This window comes from Condylostylus longicornis, unplaced genomic scaffold (assembly GCF_029603195.1).
Source record: "Condylostylus longicornis isolate FDR11 unplaced genomic scaffold, ASM2960319v2 ptg000004l, whole genome shotgun sequence".
In the NCBI taxonomy this organism is placed as follows: Eukaryota; Metazoa; Arthropoda; class Insecta; order Diptera; family Dolichopodidae; genus Condylostylus; species Condylostylus longicornis.
In genome coordinates this window covers 17,417,219-17,439,157 of record NW_026577973.1, presented here as the reverse complement: position 1 = coordinate 17,439,157, position 21,939 = coordinate 17,417,219, and the positions used below count along the sequence as shown (strand labels likewise).

General features: G+C 27.9%; 6 protein-coding genes across 11 annotated transcripts in view; 4 read left to right on the top strand and 2 right to left on the bottom strand.

Moving 5' to 3' along the window:
* Nucleotides 1-593: 593 nt before the first annotated feature.
* LOC129610438 (large neutral amino acids transporter small subunit 1) lies at nt 594-3,202 on the top strand. 2 transcript variants are annotated; one of them, XM_055523027.1, is made up of 8 exons: nt 594-886; nt 941-1,374; nt 1,431-1,675; nt 1,731-1,999; nt 2,051-2,251; nt 2,312-2,461; nt 2,524-2,701; nt 2,765-3,202. In XM_055523027.1, exons 2-8 carry the CDS (start codon nt 971-973, stop codon nt 2,821-2,823), a joined length of 1,506 nt encoding a protein of 501 aa, XP_055379002.1. In that variant the 5' UTR covers nt 594-886; nt 941-970; the 3' UTR covers nt 2,824-3,202. The 2 variants fall into 2 exon arrangements, with proteins under 2 accessions (XP_055379002.1, XP_055378991.1); XM_055523016.1 differs by having other exon boundaries at nt 594-1,374.
* A 926-nt stretch (nt 3,203-4,128) lies between these two features.
* Nucleotides 4,129-5,719, bottom strand: LOC129608197 (histone H4). The gene is made up of 3 exons (XM_055519552.1): nt 5,511-5,719; nt 4,465-4,560; nt 4,129-4,413 (listed from the first exon to the last, which is right to left on the bottom strand). Exons 1-3 carry the CDS (start codon nt 5,592-5,594, stop codon nt 4,282-4,284), a joined length of 312 nt encoding a protein of 103 aa, XP_055375527.1. The 5' UTR covers nt 5,595-5,719; the 3' UTR covers nt 4,129-4,281.
* A 2,426-nt stretch (nt 5,720-8,145) lies between these two features.
* Nucleotides 8,146-10,822, top strand: LOC129609060 (DNA polymerase eta). 2 transcript variants are annotated; one of them, XM_055520920.1, is made up of 4 exons: nt 8,146-8,396; nt 8,451-8,644; nt 8,701-10,027; nt 10,106-10,822. In XM_055520920.1, the coding sequence occupies exons 1-4, from the start codon at nt 8,264-8,266 to the stop codon at nt 10,717-10,719; spliced, it is 2,268 nt and encodes a 755-aa protein (XP_055376895.1). In that variant the 5' UTR covers nt 8,146-8,263; the 3' UTR covers nt 10,720-10,822. The 2 variants fall into 2 exon arrangements, with proteins under 2 accessions (XP_055376895.1, XP_055376904.1); XM_055520929.1 differs by having other exon boundaries at nt 8,261-8,392.
* LOC129609075 (U1 small nuclear ribonucleoprotein C) lies at nt 10,781-11,471 on the bottom strand. The gene is made up of 2 exons (XM_055520940.1): nt 11,068-11,471; nt 10,781-11,003 (listed from the first exon to the last, which is right to left on the bottom strand). Exons 1-2 carry the CDS (start codon nt 11,339-11,341, stop codon nt 10,840-10,842), a joined length of 438 nt encoding a protein of 145 aa, XP_055376915.1. The 5' UTR covers nt 11,342-11,471; the 3' UTR covers nt 10,781-10,839.
* A 1,136-nt stretch (nt 11,472-12,607) lies between these two features.
* Nucleotides 12,608-16,179, top strand: LOC129608598 (coatomer subunit gamma). The gene is made up of 9 exons (XM_055520222.1): nt 12,608-12,662; nt 13,008-13,138; nt 13,193-13,717; nt 13,802-14,529; nt 14,584-14,966; nt 15,035-15,216; nt 15,272-15,632; nt 15,700-15,852; nt 15,908-16,179. The coding sequence occupies exons 1-9, from the start codon at nt 12,623-12,625 to the stop codon at nt 16,036-16,038; spliced, it is 2,634 nt and encodes an 877-aa protein (XP_055376197.1). The 5' UTR covers nt 12,608-12,622; the 3' UTR covers nt 16,039-16,179.
* Nucleotides 16,180-19,549: 3,370 nt separating this feature from the next.
* Nucleotides 19,550-21,939, top strand: part of LOC129614217 (rho GTPase-activating protein 7) — a 127,885-nt gene continuing 125,495 nt past the window's right edge. Inside the window, exons 1-2 of one of the 4 annotated variants that reach the window (XM_055528686.1) lie at nt 19,550-19,874; nt 19,979-20,913. The gene's annotated coding sequence lies outside the window, so the exon portion shown is untranslated. Of the gene's footprint in view, nt 20,914-21,939 lie in introns of all 4 variants that reach the window. The other 3 variants (XM_055528703.1, XM_055528696.1, XM_055528676.1) reach the window with 3 other exon arrangements.

The window sequence follows — 21,939 nt, the reverse complement described above, 5'->3', positions numbered from 1 at the left end:
ACGCTTGTAACTATTAATTTGTAAAATGATCAGAAAATCATAAAGTATGTTTCTACATGATTTCTAAAAGATGAAATTAACATTATTTCTTCAATATTTTGCAATCATACAAAATAAATGAAGTTGACGTCGCGGATTAGAAATCGGAATGTGCAAAGCTATTAATTTAAATCAGTTAATTGTTGCCTTACGACTCATTCTCTTTGCAAACTAATTTTTGGGCAAAGAGAATGAAAGGCTAAAAGGGAAATGAAACGTATTTCAACCTTTAATGGGTCACTATGTAAACAGCTAATGATTGAAAAGAAATTTAAAAAAAAAAAGTTATTTCTTTATAACGTGACAGTATTTGATGTCAAATTGTTTTTTTTTATTAACTTATTATTAAAATCAAACTATTATATTTTCTTCCATGTTATTTCAACGAAAATTTTGATAAAAATTAAATGCTTAGGTTATTATATTACAGTGTGCTAATTAATAAATGTATTCCGTTGGCACATTGCAGGAATCAGGTGGGCCCTTCGTGTTTTTAATTTGACACGTCTGACTTTTAATAAACTTTTCATTGAAAAAACGGTAGTAATGTAGTAGCATATAATTTGCAAATTTTTATAAAACAAATAAAATAGTTACCTACTACCCTTTATTTAAAGCCTAAATTTCATCACGAAAACAACGATAAATTGCATAAATAGTGATTTATTTTATAAATGTCGAAACATTTGTAAATAATGTATGTTTAAATTGTTACATTTAATTCAAAAACATTATAAAAACAATCAGCGCATAAAAGCATTTTTGAAATTTTTATAACCTGCATTTTTGTTATTGGAAATCCATGCGGCTATGTGCACCTATTAAATATACAATTAAAATTAATTAAGTAAATTGGACGAAATTTAAGTTGAATGATCAATTGTAGTTTTAATTATTTAAGCTGTTATTTAAGTGATCACCACAAAGGAAAATGGAAAATGAATTACCATCTCCTAGTGAAATGGCATTGATTACTCCTATGAGTGAGACTTTGCCAAATATTTTGGAAGAAAAACGTGAAGGCGAAACCCAATCTGATAAAGTACATCTTAAGAAACAACTTGGTTTATTGGAAGGTGTAGCAATAATATTAGGAATAATTTTTGGTTCCGGTATTTTTATATCCCCTAAAGGCGTAATTCGTGAAGTTGATGCAGTTGGGACATCTTTAATAATATGGATTTTATGTGGTTTTTTATCAATGATAGGTGCTCTTTGTTATGCGGAGCTTGGAACTTCGATACCAAAATCTGGGGGAGATTATGCGTATATTTTTGAGGCATATGGCTCTCTTCCGTCGTTTCTTTATTTATGGGATGCAATGATGATATTTGTGTAAGTATACTTTGTTCTTGCATATAAAAACGGGAATGAAATGAAAATTAATTTAGGCCTACAACAAATGCCATTATGGGATTGACATTCGCTTCTTATGTTCTAAAACCATTTTTTGATGATGAATGCAAAATTCCGGATGGCGCTTTACAACTTATCGCAGCTGTTACTATATGCTTTTTGACTTATCTAAACTGTACAAATGTCAGAGCAACTACCAAAATGCAAAATATTATAATGTTTACAAAGATTGCTGCCCTTGTTCTTGTAATATTGGTTGGAGTAGTTTGGATGGCAATGGGTTTTGTTTTTAAGGATTTTTCAGATATATTTACTAATCAAAGCAAAATTTTTAGGACATACGGAAAATTTCGACAAACCATTTGAAGATACTGAAACTGATCCCGGAAAATTGTCGGTTGCCTTTTATTCTGGAATATTTTCATATGCTGGATGGAATTACTTGAATTTCATGACAGAAGAGTTGCGCGAACCTTATAAGAATTTACCCAGAGCAATTTATATTTCGTTACCTTTAGTAACTGGCATATATGTTTTAGCAAATATGGCTTATTTAGCAGTTTTAACGCCACAACAAATGATTGCCTCCGAAGCTATAGCTGTGGTAAGTTTTTTATGTAATTTTATTTTCATGGTGTAATTCACGATATTTTAGACATTCGGGCAAAAAGTTATGGGGGTATGGTCATTTGCCATCCCAATTTTGGTAGCTATTTCTGCATTTGGTGGTCTATCAGTTCATATTATGACTTCGTCTAGAATGTGTTTCGTTGGTGCGAGAAATGGTCATATGCCTGCAATCTTATCACATATTAATGTAGAAAAATTTTCTCCAACACCTTCATTAATATTTTTGGTAAAAAAAATTTAAAAAAATTTTTGAAAAAAATTAATGAAAATTTATGTAAATTTTTAGTGTATGTTATCTATAGTTATGCTTGTTATAAGTGATGTTCACGTATTAATTACGTATTGCAGCATAGTTGAGTCATTTTTTATAATGTTAACAGTATCTGGCGTTTTGTGGTTTAGATACAAAAGGCCTAATATGGAAAGACCTATTAAAGTAAGTAAAAAATATTTATTTTTCGAATTTAAAAAAATTTCTAATATGATTTCGAATTTTAGGCACCACTTTGGGTTCCAATAGTTTTTGTTTTAATATGTGCTTTCCTAGTTATTGTTCCTGTATATGTTGCACCATTTGAAGTTGGAATTGGTGTTTTTATCACAATTATTGGGGTGCCTTTCTATTTTGTAGGAGTTGTATGGAAAGAAAAACCCGAATGGTTTAGTGAAAATGTTGGTACGTGTCAAAGATTTTTATCTTATTTTCAAGTATTTATTTGTACTCTTTTTTGTTTCGAAGGTGCTATAACAATCACATTGCAAAAATTATTTTTATCTGCCAAAGAAGAAAAAGACTGAGTTCACATTTTTAGTCTCTAAACTCATTGCCAAAGGACATTTATTTTGAATTAAGTTACAAAGTGTTGCCTGCAGCTCTTGAAATTTATTAAAGAATGTTTCTTTAGTTTCGCGAAATATTGAATTACACAAAAAAGTAAATTAGAAGAATCTCAGTTGACGCTTCAAGTTTTTAATTGACAAATTTGATTATGTGCCATATGACGAAAAAATTTAACTAATGATATTTTTGGTTTAAGTTTCTTATGTATATGTATATATATATGTATTTTAAATTTAAGATTCTCTTCATTAAAAATTTTTGAACATCTCTTGCATGAGTAATCACAATTGTAATCATTGTGTTAAAACTTTTTCATTTTCAAATACGTATCAAAACTTAAGTGATTTGTTTGTACATATGTATTTATGTATTTAAAAAATATTATTCTTATATTTTTATGTATGTATGTAATATATGTATGTATAACTTTTGAATTTTCAAAATATAACATAAAGAGTGTTTTTTAAAACTGAAAAATTATATTGGCATTTTATTTTACGAGTAGCTGTACCAGATGGTGCCTTTCATATAGTGTTTTTGGAAACACAAATTCTTATATTTATATAATTTATAATTTACTATGTTTACTCGAAAACGTTACGTAGAATTATATGTTATTAACATCAAACTTTGAATGAAAGGAATATTAACATCCAGAATGAAAGTTATTTGCTATATGTGTCCTTTACACGTTAGAACATTTCTAAAAATTTGAACTCCCTGTATATAATAATTTATCACAATTTACTTAAAGTATATATATAAAATGTTAGGCAATATTGAGCAATTTTGAAATTTAAAACAAATCGTCTAAATTAATATCACCTTTCATTTCGATTAAAAACTGATGGATGATTAAATATTTTTGAGAGACGAAAAATTAAAAATAAAAACTAAGTTAGTATATGCGCTTTCGGGTGAAGGATATTAGTAAAAAAAGGAACAATGTCAGTCCATTTACATTGTTACGCAAGTTAAGGATCATAATTCTTATTTTTCGAGGAAATTGTAACTGTTAACTTTCTTGATTCATTAGTTATTCGCTTAGCTTAATAGTTTTAAATAAGGTATCTGGATGAAAAATTCAGGCTTGAGCTCAAATTTTACTTTTAAAATAATATAAGTATTGGAAAACAAAAAACTTCATAATGTAAGAAGCAATTATCACCTCTACATTAAAAAAGCCGAATTTTTTCTAAATTTTAAAATTTAATCTCTTGAGCTAAAAAAAAAATAAAATTTTAAATGAAAAAAATTCAACATACATACATATTTGTGTAGTTGCAGACATTTTATTCAGAAAAAGTGTCAATTTATATATTGAAATACATACATATATGGAATTATTCTTAATTATAATAAGGTTAAGTTTTAAGTTTTTCTTCTTAAATTTTGTTCTTAAGATTTTTAACATTTTAGCCTCCAAAACCATATAAAGTACGTCCTTGACGTTTTAGAGCATACACTACATCCATAGCGGTCACGGTTTTGCGCTTAGCATGTTCAGTGTATGTTACAGCATCTCGAATTACATTTTCAAGAAATACCTGAAAATAGAAATGCTAGAAACATTGAGTATTTAAATGAAATTTAAATACCTTCAATACACCCCGAGTTTCTTCGTAAATCAAGCCACTTATACGCTTGACACCACCTCGACGTGCTAAACGACGAATTGCTGGTTTTGTTATACCCTAAAAAATAACAATCATTAATTTGTAAAGTTTTTTTTTATAATTTTGATTAAAATTTGTTTGTTGTTATTAACTTAAATTATATAAATATATACGTATAATTAAGTATGCAAACGTGTTTGCTAAATTTCATGTGTGAAACAGAAACATATACAGTACATGTACAAGAATTGAACTCAGGCGTGTATTGTAGCCATGAATGAATCAATTTGTGCTTTGAGGCGGAAATCTTACTGTAATTTGCGTCCAAAAGCATTGCTGTTATAGAAGATATGAGTAATATAATATAGCATTAGACTACCTAACTAACAACCTCATCAACAGTGATGAATGCAGAATTTAATGTTTAAACTCTGAGCCTTAATTTTTTTAGCTGTGACGTACTTCTTTTTTTGGATTTTTTTTTGTAGTAACATTTAGTTTTTGATTTTATCTTATGTATAGCATAAAAACAATTTCTTTTTTCTGAGAGCTTCATAGTGTTTTGATTTATTCTTTCACGAAAATTATGATCAGCTTTTTATTCTGATAACTTTATATATGTATACATATATGCATATATGTACATATATTTAAGCATAATAGACACAATGTTAAGTACTTTTGGGGAAATGTTATAATTTCACACAGGATGTATAGGTGCAATAGGTGTAATATTTATTTGTGTAATATATGTGCATAAATATATGTATACAGGGCCATACTACATAAGTATAAATATATATGTATACCACGTATCTATGTATGTATGTATATTCACAAATTAGCAATTGTTTTACAGTCGACCACTTTTTCTAGATTTTCATTTTATAATTTTTAGTGCACAACTATTCAAATAATTTCTGTTTCCTACAATTTGATATATACTTATGTACCTCCCTAGTTTTCAAGACTTGTAACTCATTAACAATAATGGAAGTCAAAATAGAAGCTAAACAAAGGGAACATACCTGAATATTATCACGCAATACTTTACGATGACGCTTTGCACCACCTTTTCCTAAGCCTTTTCCACCTTTTCCACGACCAGTCATTTTTCAATTTTAATATTTTTTTCCTTGATAAAAATTATTTTGTTTTAATACAGTACAGGTAAATCCAAATATTTTCCAAAACGACGCTATGTTAATAGACTTACTACAAAATTAATAATTTCACAAAAAATTCCCTGCAAACACAATTTCGAAAATTAGGTATGAGTAGGGCTGTCGAACAACTCATATCGATGTATCAATAATTAATTACTATGTTTATATTCAAATAAATCTTTGTTGTATACAAAATTTTAGGCACCGTTATTATGTTAATCAAAGATTCACAGTTAAAATTGTGTTTGAAAAAGATTGATGAATTTGCAAATTACCATTAAAAACTCCGTTTAATTTCTCTTTATTTATACGATTTATTTTATGGGTTACGTCAATATTTAATTTTAATTTTTCATTCGTTCTCACACAACTTACATACTTCCATTCTTTAACCTATCAATCCTTTATTAAATGCTCTCGTCCACACTTGATGCGATTTTTCCAACAACCTTAGATTCATTCAGCTTATGGTTATAACCTTAACATCTATTACATACTCCCACATCGTATCTTTCAAATACGCTCTACATTTATCTCATCCTTTCTTTATCTTCTTTCATTCAATATATATTTCTAATCCTTCAAATTTGTTTCTACTATTACATATTTTGTTCTGTCGTTTGCTTTAAATGCTTTTATTATTTTAATTTCATTCTCTTTTTAAATTTGAGTTTTTGACACAATTTTGCTTATCATATCTAATTCTTCATATTTTCTGCAACCCCTATTATTTTCATTTTTGGATTTCATTTTTTGGAACGGCATAATCAGTTTTTAATATGTTTTCTACTTACAACTTAACGCTTTCAATCGATTTAACATTTTCACCATAATCGCAACAGACCCATCCTTATTATTTATGATACCAGTAATTTTCAAATTGTTGTCTAATTTCTAATTGTGTGAATATAGCGTCTCATATAGTATATATAGTAAATATTTAGCAATCATATAGATTGCGGTATTTTAGAAGAATATGAGAATATCAATTATTTTGTATCGATATAGCCATTCAGTTAGCCACAACCAAGCACATAAAAAATTATATTCCTCAGAACTTTCATGAATTTCGTTTGTAGCTCTAAAATTCGGAAAATTACGAGTATTAAATTGTCAAATATCAATTACGAATTATTAAAATTCTGTTCTGAATTTTCATAACTGAGTAATCAAAAATTACGTTCATAGTGAAAATAACCCTCAAAAGTCTACGAAAATACGTAACAAGCAATTCAAAGGGAGTAGTCGTATTAAATTTGCAAGTTTTGAATTTTCCTATTTGAATTTAAGTTACTCTAACACAACTTACATGAAGGGAAATTAATTTACATTTGCTAAAATTTTGTTTTTGTTTTCAATTCAAATTTTAAAAATATCCTTTTGTATGAAAGTTGACAATTGGAATAAAATATTGATATTCCGAAAAATGATGTTGCCATTGGTGATTAACAATCTCTTCGAAAGGAACTTGTCAGTCATATGTTGCTCTTTTTGAACGATTCATTGGTATCAATATCAACAAAGCTACGACTCTAAAAGAAAGAAAGCTAAAGAATCAATTCATACTAAAAGAATTATATAATATTTTTAATACTTGTATCATTACAGAAATTACTTAATATATTTGTACATGTATTCACATATGTATATTTTTTTCATATGTGGGTATGTACATATTATATTGTATGTGTTCGTTCTTATGGTTTTTATATGAGAAATATAGCAATATTTCAAAATGAAAATATTATATTGCGTTAAAAATAACGCACTTTTGAAATAAAAATTCAAACACTGTGGATATGCAGGCAAAATCTTAATATTAATTTTAAATAAATAAAATAAACTTTTTAGACTTATGATGTAACTGGCACATTTGGCTATGGTAAATTTTCTAATGAATATTTTTGTGCAAGTTAGGGAAAATGAACGATTCGTATGATTCGATTCTTTAAAAAGAATCATTGCGATTACGTCGTAGGATAACTCATATTTCGTGAAGTTCTAAGAGTGCAATTCATGATAGGGCTGCATGTTGTTCAGGAGTAATATAAAAACTTGAATAGTTTACAATGAAAAATATAGCATTGCATTTGTCCGTAAAAACAATACAATATTACTAGTACTATCTTGAATATAAACTTATGGAATACAAATAAGCAATCAAACAAAACTAAAAATTAATAATAATGTTTATGATAAAAATTTTAATTGAACTCTATTTTTATTTGTTTTTATATTGTTTTTTGCGAGGGATATTTTATTTTGTGTTTTTTAATAAAGGATTTCAAAGCGAAAATGAAAATGAGTTCAAACATTGGTTTGAAATGAAAGAATTAAAGAAACCTCAAATAGTCACTAATGGCATTCGTTGCATCCCTGATATTTCTTCCATATTCAAGAAAAAAAATTAAACAAAAAATGACAGTTTTTCAAATTCGAATTGTTTTCTTTGTTTTTATTTTCACAATTATGTGCAGTAATTGGCGGTAACTTTTTTATGAAGTTATTATACATGTTAATACTCCTACACAATTTTAAACTTAAGCCACTAAGTTCATCTTTTATATATGCAACAGAAATTTTATTGAAGAAATCTGTTTTGATACAGTAATATTATGGGAACTAGAGTTAATATAAATTTAGAAAGCCGATACGAGCGCGTTGTTATACTTATTGACATGGATTGTTTTTATTGTCAGGTTGAAGAAAAATTAAATCCTGATTTGCTAGGAAAACCAATAGCTGTAGGTAATATTTATATCAGATTGTTGCGTCAATTTATTTAAATGTTATCAATTTCAGTGCAATACAACGCGTGGCGAGGCGGTGGAATTATAGCCGTCAATTATCCAGCTCGAGCTAAAGGTGTCACAAGGCATATGAGAGGAGATGAAGCACAGGAACATTGTCCTGATATTAATTTGGTTCGGGTGCCGAATGTAAGAGAAAAAGCTGATTTAACAAAATATCGTGAGGCGGGAAAAAGTGTCGCTGAAGTAACCCTGTGAATAGGCAACAAAACTTTTGTATCAAAGTTACTAATTTTTTTTAGGTACTACAAACATTTACACCTCTTTTGGAAAGAGCTAGTGTGGATGAGGCGTACTTAGACATAACTGAACAAGTAAAAGCTCGTTTAAAGGAAATGAATGAAGGGAAATATAAAATTCTTCCCCATTCTCTAGAAAACACGTTTGTTGTTGGATATGAAACCATTGGGTTATTTATACACGAAATTTCTGCCAATCAATCAGATACGGAAAATACACTTCCTGAATTCAATGAAGAGGAAAACAATATTGACTCAGCATATTGTCAAAAATATAACTTAAATCTTCTTATTGGCGCTACCATTGCCAGTGAAATTAGATCTAAAGTGAAAGAAAAAACAGGATACGAATGCTCTGCAGGTATAGCGCATAACAAAATTTTGGCAAAATTAGCTTGCGGTATTAATAAACCCAACAAACAAACAATCCTTTCACTCAATGAAACACCAAAGCTATTGAAAAACTTGCCTGTTCAAAAAATTAAGGGACTTGGAGGGAAGTTTGGTGAAGAAATCATTGCTGAACTGCAAATTAAAACTGTAGGAGATTTATTGCGTTTCTCTAAAACTGAACTCCAAAAAAGATATGATGATAAAAACGGCAATTGGCTATTTTTGATTGCTCGTGGTGTTGATTTAGAAGCCGTTACTCCCAGATTTTATTCTAAAAGTATAGGATGTTGTAAAAAATTCCCAGGCAGAAATGCTATAACGGGTTTAAATACCTTAAATCACTGGCTAGGTGAGTTAGCAAAAGAAATCACTGACAGGTTAGACAAGGATATTATAGAAAATAATAGAAAAGCGAAGCAAATGGTTGTGAGTTTTGTTCAAGAAATCAGTTCAAATGATGTATCCAGTTCTAGAAGTGGAAATTTAAATTCATACGATGCTGAATTGATTGCTAAATCTGCCTTAGAAATAATCCAGAAAAACACAGATCAGTTTTTTAAACAGGATAACTCCAAAAGTTTAAATAATCCTATTAAATTTTTAGGAATAAGTGTAGGGAAGTTTGAAAATGTAACAACTAATCAAACTACTCTTCAAGAAATGTTTGCAAAACAAAAACCAAAAGCAACAATCGTTGCGTCGGTGGAAGTCACTGAAAATTTTAATATACCATTAAATAATGATATGAAGAATAAAACTCATAATGTTACGAAGGACTCTGTATTTAATTGTGAATCTCAGATAAATAGCGTTAACACTATTAAGAAAATAAACCTTGAAAAACAACCTAACTTGAAATTTGATGAAAATTTGGAAGAAAACGACCTTTTAGAAAAGAAAGCTTCAGGTAACGTTAGTCCTGTTATAACAGTTCAAAGTAAGTATGTATAGCATATGCAGTTTTAAAATGAAATTGTATTAAACTATTTTCACATTATCTTAAAATATGTTGCAGAAAATAGAGAAAATGTTGAATTGAATGATTCAATAGAAAGTGCAGAGGTAAATCAATTAGATGCAGACAAATCAATATCAAAATTTGCCCCCCACGCATCTAATTCAAAAAACGGTTATCAGACATCCGATTCACAGATTTTTATCCATACATCAAATTCTAGAAATTTAGAATACACCAAAACTTATGCGGAGTATATGTCTCCACCTGGAATGGAAATTGATTATGTTAAATGTTCCGAATGTGGAACAAAAGTTTTATCTTTCAATTATCAAGTTCATTTAGATAGCCATTTAGCTTTTAAATTAAGCCAGCAATTAAGAGAAGAATATCGGAATGAGCTAAAATCACAAATGCCAAACAATGTTCCAAGTAAAAATAAAAAACATGAGCTAAACAGTTCATTAACAAAAAAAAATGTAAAGAAAAAGAAACAAGATGTCCTTCCGATGGGCAACATAACGAAATATTTGAAACCTTGTGAAAAGCCAATAACAAATGAAAACTTTATCAAATGTTCAGAATGCGGCTTTTTTGTTGATGAAACTAAAATTTTTGAACATAAAGATTTGCATCTTGCTCAAAAAATTAACCAGGAATGGAATTATTCGTAATTTTCTGTTATTCTAAAAATGTATAAATACCTAAAGTTAAATGATACTGTATTAATTTTTTTATAATTTTCTATATTGTTTATAAAGAAAACGTTATACATAAATAAAAGTCTGAATACTTTATTTCATTGGAGGAGGATTGCCAATAGGTTGTCTTAAAGGTGGTGGGGGCCCCAACATAGGGCCCATGGGTCCCATCATTGGTGGAGGTCGCATCAACATCGGTGGAGGTATTGGGCCGTGGGGTCCCATCATCATTGGCGGAACCTGTGGCGGCACCATCCCTAAAATAGAGTGTTACTGAAAACTCCTGTCGATATATATATACGTTAGAACTTTATAATTTACCTGGTCTTGGTGGTGGCGCTCCTAAGTTAGATGGTGGAGGAATTGCAACCCCTTTTGGCGGAGGCATAACTCCAAAGGGATTTTGAGTGATTTTCCCTGCTTTAAAAGCTGCAGTTGTAGCGTCAATTAAATGCTGTGCCTGTTCTTCCATCCATTTCTGATAATAAAATTTAACATTATCTCTATGCTTTCGTCCAGTGCAATGTGTTTTTCTCACACTTGGAGAGTCGTGAGTCAAATATGTATCACAATAATCGCAATAATATTTAGGCATTCTTTATTTCTATGTCACTCAAAGCATTAAAACAACTTTTTTCAACTTTAAGAAACACATTAACTAAAATTTAATTAAAAGTTATTAATTGTATACGGCTTTGTATTTTTGTTTGTTCTATCTATATTCCGTCACTTGTATAAAATAATTATTTCACAAATGTCAACTTCAAACCTATGCTGCAGTGTTGCCAACTCTTTTTAACTTTTTATTCCTCCGTCACATGTTCAGTTTTGAAGCGAAATGCATTTCTCATATTAAGGAAACATAACCAATCCATTTTTTAACAAATGTCGAACTGCGGGCTATTTTTGAACTTAAATTTTTTATGTGGCCCGCATATAGAAAAGATATTTTGGTTGAACAAAATTTTACACTTTTACAAAAGTTTTTCAGTTCTTAAAAAGAAAAAAAAGAAAATATAATTCAAATTACTTACATAATGGCCCTTATTATGAAAAAATCCGATATACGATATGCGACAGAAATATCGTATCGCTATTGTTTTATCGTATAAAAATGAATACGAGTTTTTATTTCTGAAATAAAAGACAAACATTTATCTATTTTTGACAATTTTGAATCTTTTGTGATGTAAAAAATGAAAACGCACATAGACTAATGTAATAATTAAGTGATATTGATACTCCGTATAGTTACAATACCTTCATTAAAATGAAACTTTGATAATTATTAGATCATCAGGAATACTAAATATTGAGTCCCATCATAATACAGAATTTAATTTTAACTCAATTATTTTTATTAAACATAACAACCTTTACTTTTAATTTTTTTTATATTAAAATTTTAATATCTAATAAATTTAATATATTCTAAATAATAAACTTACGTTTAATTTTTAGACAAGTTCTATTAATTTGTCAAGATTAAATTGTCATAATTTTATAATATTATCTTTCTCTTTTAGTATTTCACTCCCATACACTGTATAACATTTATCATGGTATACTACATACTAAAAACTGTTTTAGAAATTATATGAAGGTTTGGTTGATACACAAATTTCTGATTTTGATAACATGATCGAAAATTTGACCCAGAATAGAGTCAATTGAAATCATAAGTTATGTTGTTCCAGCGATAACTGTCATTGCAAAAAATGAATATGTATGTACAATAATCATATGTCACAGTTAAATGTCATAATTTCTTCCTTCGTTTGGCTAGGTGACGTGTATTGTGACCTGCAAGTTTTTTTTTGTTTAATTTTTGATCGTGAATTTTTAAACGAGTTAATTATCATTAGCGGCATTTAAAATGGGATCATTTAGACGTGATAAAGATGAAGAAGATGAAGGTTAAAATAACTTTACAAATATTGTGTATAGCAATGCATTTTAAAAGTTAATTTGTAAATTTTAAAATTTCATACTCTTAATATATGTACCTGCCTCAATACGTATTCGTATTGACATAAAACTGAAAGTACCCTCATTTCAGATTTTTGTCAAATCTGCTTTTAGGAAAAGTTTGAAATGAAGTTAATTTCAGGAACAATTGGCAAAAAAAATGCATCATTAAAATTAAATGTGTAAATTTTCTCTAGAAATTTTAAGTATTTGTCAAACCTTTATCAATCACCCAAATTAATTTTGTAAAGCTTGTCGTTCAATAAAGTCTTTATTGTAAAAAAATATTACAGGAGTCTCTGGTATGTATAATAATTTAGAAAAAACAGCATTGCTTCAAGAAACTCGTGCATTCAATGAAACGCCAGTAAATGCAAAGAAATGTACGCAAATATTAACAAAAATCCTCTATATAATAAATCAAGTAAGTCAGTTGACGAATGATTATATATGAAATTTATGATCTGGATTATTTTAGGGAGAGCAGCTTGTGACTCGAGAAGCAACCGATTGTTTTTTTGCAATGACTAAACTTTTTCAATCTAAAGATGTAGTTTTGAGAAGAATGGTTTACTTAGGGATCAAAGAACTTAGTTCAACTGCTGAAGATGTGATTATTGTTACGAGTTCTTTAACGAAGGATATGACTGGAAAAGAAGATTTATATAGGGCAGCTGCTATAAGAGCGCTTTGCAGTATAACTGATAATACAATGCTTCAAGCAGTTGAAAGATATATGAAACAATGTATTGTTGATAAAAGTGCCGCAGTTTCTAGCGCTGCATTGGTGAGTTCTTTAAAACTGGCAGGAACTGCTGGTGATGTTGTAAAAAGATGGGCTAATGAAGCTCAGGAAGCTTTAAATAGTACTAAAATTATGGTGCAATATCATGCATTGGGTCTTTTATATCACATTAGGAAATCTGATCGCCTAGCTGTTTCCAAACTTGTAAACAAATTAACACGAAGCCCAATGAGTAGTCCGTATGCAGTTTGTATGTTGGTAATTATATTTGAAACTATATTTTATTACTTTCGAGTTTGTTTAAAAATTATAATTAATAATTCTAAAAATTTTACATTTTAGATTCGTATTGCATGTAAATTGATTGATGAAGAAGATATATCTATTGAAGAATTAGGTGACTCTCCAATGTTTACATTTATTGAATCTTGCCTTCGACATAAAAGTGAAATGGTTGCTTACGAAGCAGCTCAGGCTGTTGTTAATTTAAAAAATACAAATGCGAGAATTTTGGCACCTGCTTTTAGTGTATTGCAACTATTCTGTAGTTCTTCGAAAGCTACTTTACGTTTTGCCGCGGTGCGAACACTAAATAAAGTTGCAATGTTACATCCAGCTGCTGTTACAACATGCAACCTTGATTTAGAAGGACTAATAACGGACTCAAATCGCTCTGTGGCAACGTTGGCAATAACAACTTTACTTAAAACCGGAGCTGAAAGTTCCGTAGAACGTTTAATGAAACAAATTTCATCATTTGTTGCAGAAATTTCAGATGAATTCAAAGTGGTTGTTGTACAAGCGATTTGTGCTTTATGTACAAAATATCCTCGAAAACATACCGTATTAATGAATTTCTTAAGTGGAATGTTAAGAGAAGAGGGTGGTCTTGAATATAAAACGTCTATTGTAGATACAATAATAACCATAATCGAAGATAATGTTGAAGCAAAAGAATCCGGTCTTTCCCATTTGTGCGAGTTTATTGAAGATTGTGAACATACTTCACTTGCTGTAAGAATCTTGCATTTACTGGGAAAAGAGGGTCCATTTTCGAATAATCCATCTAAGTGAGATGAATGAAAAATAGAAAAGAATTATAAACTCAATAGTTTTTTTTCCAGATATATTCGATTTATTTATAACAGAGTGATTTTGGAGAATCCGACAGTGCGCGCTGCTGCTGTCTCTGCCTTAGCACAATTTGCAGCTTCATGTCCATCACTGTTGAAAAACATTCTTGTACTGCTGGGGAGATGTCAAATGGATCATGATGATGAAGTTCGAGATAGAGCAACATATTATTTGTATTTACTTCAACAGAATAAAGCAGAAATTAGTAAAAAGTATATTATCGACAAATCCACTTGTTCTTTGCCATTATTAGAGAAAGCATTGGTTGAACATTTGCAAGGAAATTTGGATGAACCGTTTAATTTGGAAATTGTTCCGAAAACCGCTATTATAAAAGAAGATTCGCCAACTGATCCAATGCTTATTTCCAATAGTAAATTAAAGAAAATTTATTTTATAAAAATTTTGTTTTATAACTTTATTGAAAATTTTGACTTATAGTTCACAAAGCTCCTAAACTAACGAGAGAAGAAGAAAGTGCTGAAAGATTATCACAAATACCAGGTTTGCATCGACTTGGTCCAATTCATAAAACATGTGCTCCAGTACAATTAACTGAAAGTGAAACAGAATATACTGTGCAATGTTTTAAACACATATTTGCAAACTATATTGTATTTCAAGTAAGCGTAAAAATTATTCTTTTTAAGTTTACTGCAGTTATACCTTCACTTTTAGTTTGATTGCTTAAATACTTTGCCCGATCTATTATTAGAAAATGTACGGGTAGATCTTACAATACCAGAAGGTTTTATCGCAAGAGCTCAGATTCCATGCCAAAAATTATCGTATAATTCTATGGGTTCAACTTATACTTTAGTTGAATTTCCACCGGATATTGGAAGTAGTGTTGGCGCATTTGGAGCGGTACTTCGTTTCGTTGTAAAAGATTGTGATCCTAATACTGGCATGCCTGATTCTGACGATGGTTATGATGATGAATACATGCTCGAGGATTTAGAAATAACAGTTGCTGATCAAGTTCAACGGTTAAAAAAAAGTAATTTTGCTGCCGCTTGGGATGCTGCAGATAGCGCAGGTATATATCAAATTGTGGTAGTTTTTGTTTTAAAATTTATGTAAAGAATTACAATTTTGTTTTTAAGAATGGGTAGAGGCTGAAGACACGTACGCATTATCAGCTGTTAGTACTTTACAAGAAGCAGTTGTAAACATATTGAAGTTCTTAGGTTTGACTGCTGCAAATTGGTCAGAAAAAGTTGCTGATGGTATGAACACACACACATTACTCTGTTCAGGTATTTTGTTTAAAGTAAAAAACTTTATTCCAAAATAAAATTATTTATTTCAAAGGTACATTCCGTAACGGCGCAGAAGTATTAGTAAGGTCTAAATTGGCTTTATCAGATGGTGTAACAATGCAATTAACTGTCCGTACTACGGATATAGACGTGGCAGAGTTGGTTACGTCAGCAATAGGTTGATTCTTATACTTCACTAAACCGATTTACTTTAAACATTCTTATTTGTCCTTATAATAATAATATTAATATGTTACAATAAAGTAGGAGAAAAAAGATTTCGTTTCTTATTTTGCATAAAATAAAATTTTAAAAATCTGTGTATGTAGTTTAGTTTTAATTATGAATATTATTGCATTTCAGAATATTTTATACAACCATTATTTAACAAAATTTAAGGCTAAAATTTATATGTTAATTTAGGGAAGTAGATATTATAACATGATTTATTAATAGACTAAAGAAAAAAACGTAAGATTTAAAAACTCAGAATATTGTGTATGCATGTAACTATTAAAATTTAAAAAAATTCCCCAAATTGCATTGAATTTAAAACACTCATTTATAAATTGTTCGGCAATATTATTTGACGGTGTTGAATATAGGCAGCTGAAAGTTTTTGAAAATTTGAATTTGGAAATCATTCAAATATAAAAGTTTTAATCCTTAAAAAGCGTCGTTTGTACTAATAAAATTAAATTTTTACTTTTTTTCCAGTTATGTTCGTTTATTCCACTCCCAAATATTTCGTGATGTTCTTATTGAATAACCTATTCGTTTTATTCTTTCTTTGGAATGAACAAACGAAAATACTTTTAAAGTCATGCCAAAATTGGTATGTAATTGGTAACTAACATTATGTCATTTAATTACTGAACTTATGAATTATTTTTAAAATAGTAATTCGCTTTTTAAGTGTATTAACATTTAAAATTAATTTAAATGTTAATCAAATTTATTTGGATGTAGGATAGCACTTATTAAATGCAGGATTTAAATGCAGTATACTGCGCTTTCAAATTACACAATTATTTAATATATTGTGACAGTTTTGCGACGATATTGAAAGTATTGATGGTTAATATAATGAAGAGCCTTAAAAAACCAAACTGTTTGAACTTAAATATGTTACAATAAAAAATAAAAAAGCAAAACATTAATTTTGAGAAAAAGAAAGAATTTGTTTGAATTCGCCTTGACGATTTTTTTTCTGTAATCTTTTATTTCGTATTGCTTTTATTCAATTTTTTTTCTATATTACATCTTTTCATTCATTTTCTCACTCTTTCAAACATTTTTACGATAATCTCAATCCCAACGAAATGTTCTATTGAAAACGTTGTTGAAGTTGTATCGATAATCGAAATTAAAACTTTTATACCAATTTCTTCTGTAAAAAATAAAATTTGAAAATATGTAAAAATTTTGTTCTTATTTTCTACATCTGATCGTCAAAACAAAAGCACCTTTTCTTTTGGTTTAATATGACTAATTACTACTACACTTAAGTAAAAAATGTAAATAAGACAAACACTAATACATTTTCATTCATATTCACGATTTTTTAGACGAATAAAAATAAAGAGATGTTTAATAGTAATACATATTTCTAGTATCATGCCTACGGTCTGTGGAATGTATTTCTGAGCGTAGCGCGACGTAGCCATGAATCAAATATAATACATTAATAAAAATATAACACAACCACAATTTTTATATTATTATTACTTCGATATTATATATTCTTCATACATTCAATTATAAAACGTCTAAAAAGTGAAAACCGTTTCCAAAGAAAAATTATCCTAGCGTATCATAAGGTAATTGCAGCGTATGAAAAACTGATTTGGGGTGACGTATTAAAGCAATATAATCAGGATAGTGCCATTTAAAGATTTCTCGCTTCAGGTTTGCTCCGTAATTTATTATCTCTACAATTCGTCAAAGAGAAGGAGTTTGTGTTTGAGGGAGTTGCGCAAAAAAAAAAACTAATGTTAGTTCCCTCTTTTATGCGATTTACGCATTTCTAGGTAAATACGTCAAGACTTGATTAATTAAAGGATTTTATAATCAAAGACTTTCTTAATTTTACAACAATTGCTTATAATCTGATGATTATAAATGCTATAAAATGTTCTATTTATATATTTTTAATTATATATATTATAATTTTTCATAATTACTTGATTAATGGTAATTTTCTGCACAATCAAAAGAACAAATTTACTTGTACTTGAAAACATTTCACCATTGAGTTGTCAACATTTGAGGATTGAAGAAACATTATTTGCCTTCCATTTACCTGTTCAAACTAATCATGACTATGAGTAGTACTAAACAGTATTTGCGAACAGTACATGGATTGTATGTTTTGTTATTTTTGCATTTAATTATAATACCTTAGTTTTCTTTTTTTTTATTCAATTCACATTTCAATAATAAAAGAAGAGCTATATGAAAAAAATTGTTATACATTACATATTAAAATTGCATTTACACATCAAGCAAAAGTTGACAACCATGAAATTGCAAGAGAATTTCAGTTTATACACCTGAATTTATTTGTTCAAATATACTGTCGTATTAATTTTTTTATTCATATCGGGGTATATCTATGCATATTTTATAAGCTATTACACTACTTAAATTGTTTTTCAAAAACCTTTTTGTAATCCTTAGATTTAATATCCCATAAGCATTATTTTTTTACGAATGATGAAATATATAAATTTGATATAAATTTTCAAAAATTTATAAAAAATAATTCAGCTAACTATGAAAAATTAATTTTAAAGTACTTTGCTGACCACAATAAATAGCTGATCTTAAAAAACAGCACATAACGAAAAAAAATTATTCTTTCCGTTATATCCTTTTATTTTTGTCAAAAAAGTTTGATAAGAATTGGACAAGACTTTATTTTTCTTGTTCGATTTTGATTGGTTTGACTGAACGTTTACACATTAAATTTTCAATCCAATCAAATATATAAAATCGTCAAACTTTGCTAAATGTGAAAACGCTATGTTATGCCGAAAAAATTAAAGTTATGTTTTACTCATAAATCGAAAAATTTCGTCAAATTAACGAATTACGCATGTAAGCTCATGAGCTTTTAACACATATTAAATAGAACGCAAATCTTAACACTAAGGCCGGATCATCTATCTCGGAAAGTGAGAATGACAATTAAAAAAATGAGTAATCATTAATTGGATTTTCTAAACTCATTTGAAAGTGAATAAAATTTGAGCCAAAAAGCGAGATACACGATCAGGCTGTAAATAAAATTGATTAAAATTAAAGAACGCAATACCATATAAGAAATTAATAAATAATACGGTTGTTTAAAAATAAGCATACAGCAAACGTTTTATAATTAGTAATTACTAAATCTAAAAAAACACAGTAATAAACATTTTCAGAAAATAAAAAAAAGCATTATTGAAATCGAATTGAAAATGTCTTTTAAGCATTACTGTTGGTAATACTTGGCGGTTTAACTAAATAACGAAAAAAATAATGATATTATAAACGAATTTGTATTTTAAGTATCCTACTTAAATAAATACTCATTTTGTGTTTTGCAATACATACACAACGTATATTATGTATAAATTTTATTTCTTAATTCTTATTGTAAAAAGAAGCAGCGCAGCGATCAACATCGGAAAAATTTAATCGAACGGATCAGTCAACAAAAGTGGGAATACGAGTCGAGAGCGAATTTTAATCCGTCGGTTTAAATTTTATTTTTCTTTTTATAGACGTTTTACTCTAGTTGGTTATTCACACATACAAATAGATAATTTTGAAAAAATAAAATTTTGTTATAATTAATTTAAAATAATACAATTATGTAGTTTTTTTTTATTAAGTAATATTGTTATAAGGAGATAAAATTATTTTTGTTTCCATAAAAATATTTAACTATATTATTGAATTAAAATAATTATGTTTTTGAATAAAATAAAAAATTAAATTCAATTCTAAATTTATTAAACAAAAATTTAATGAATGTATGTATATATAAAAGTTTGTTTGTGTATATTTGAAAAAGAAGTGAAGTAAACAATAAATATAAAAAAAACCAAAAAGAATAAATTAATATTTTTCATTGTAGGTATGATGGTGACGGAATATCATTAATAAAAATAAATATAATAAGAAAATAAAAAGAAAAAAAATGTAAAATAAAATTTTGTAGTTTTTAAATGAGAGATGAAAGGAAGGCATGACTTCATAATGAATAACACACACACTCAAACACCCATAAAAAAATTTATTTTTTTTTTTGTTAAAAACCTTCTAAAGAATTAAATTTTTCGATATAATTTTTTGGAGTAAAATAAAAATAATTAAAAATTTTAGGCAAAATTTTTTAATTCAACTTCATACTTACGTTTAACGTACATATGTATGCATATAACAAAATGAGTATATCTACCTACCTACCTACATACATACATAAATAATTATTTACATTTCAAATAAATTAAAAATAAAAATTAGATTTTTGTTCTTTTAAAAAATTTTTGTATATACTTGTTTTTTTAACATGCCTAGAATATTAATTTTATAATTTCAATTCTATCTTTTTTTTTTTTTAAATTTCAAATATTCTTAAATATTGAATATTTTTGTGTACATACATATGTACATTCTACATATCTACAAAGATAGTAATATTACATTTGCTACACGATTTATACCAGTTAACTAACGTACTTTACTTATGTATAAGGGTGTGTTTGTTAAGCAACGTTTACTATGATATGATGTGTACTACTATTACGATAGGAATGAAAAAATGTGTTTAAGTGTATGTATGTAAAGTGTATAGTGTGGTATGAATTTTTTAATACGCAGGTCATTCCATAAGAGCTTAAGAATATAGAAATGTCAAATTTAATTTTAGTTTTACAATATGATCATGTGGTAAAAAGATTTTTTCAAAAAATAAATAAATAACAACGAAAAGAAAATAAACAAGTTAAAATATCATGTTAATTTTAAAACAAAATTATAAAACAGAACTGCTTATAAATTACTATTTGCGTAAGTATGAAATATAAATATATAAAAGTTTGTAAATATTATCAGTAAAACTAACTGAACGATCACTTCCAAACTATATTTAAAAATTTAAAACTGAATCGTTATAATAACGAACTTGGCTGTTTGGTTATTTTACAGCTATTCTGGTTATGTAGCTATTATAAAAGGAATTAGTAGTTATTAGTAGTTATATATGAAATCTTAAAATTCCTGTATTTCGGAAACAATTTAAATTTTACAGATACTAGACGAAGGAGATGGAGGTAGAAAAATATATTATTATTTTAAAACATTCGTTATTGAATAATCTTGGGATGCATACTTTTAATCGGATACCATACGAATTTTTTTATTAAATGTAGATATTTAAAAGATTCTTCTATTATTTGACATCAATGACTGGATATGTCACTGATAGAAGTTTTAATTCTAAATGTCTAGCAAATTTTTTTTTTTAGAAACAACGTGAGCTTTTTCCAGATGGCAAAGCTAAAATGTTTTATGTTCCGATTTTCTTATTGATACATTATTGATTTCCTAAAGGTATGCAATTTTTGAAATAAATTCGTATATGAATGAAAGTAATTTTGATAATGTACTATGCACAGGTGATTGTTCTTAAAAGCATTACTTTCACTTGTTGAAGGTAAAAGTGCTAAATTACAAACAATTGGTTTGACCCAGCTTTATTATAATCTAAATGTACTTATACTTAAAAAAAATATACATACATATATAAGTAACTAGATTGGAATTCAATAACAAACACTTATTATTATGCACAATAAAATTTGATAAGTACTAGATCCTAATTAGACACTTAACTTATGTACGTATGTAAGAATTTATAATTACAGGTATTTTGGAATATAATGTTGTTTTTAGTACTTTAATTATTAATTTAAATATATATTTAATTTTTAGTAATTTAATATTCATACTTTATTTAATCTGTTAGATTTTTTAAATTTTACTATAAGTACATACATATGTATGTACAGATGTATAAATGTTGAAATATTTATT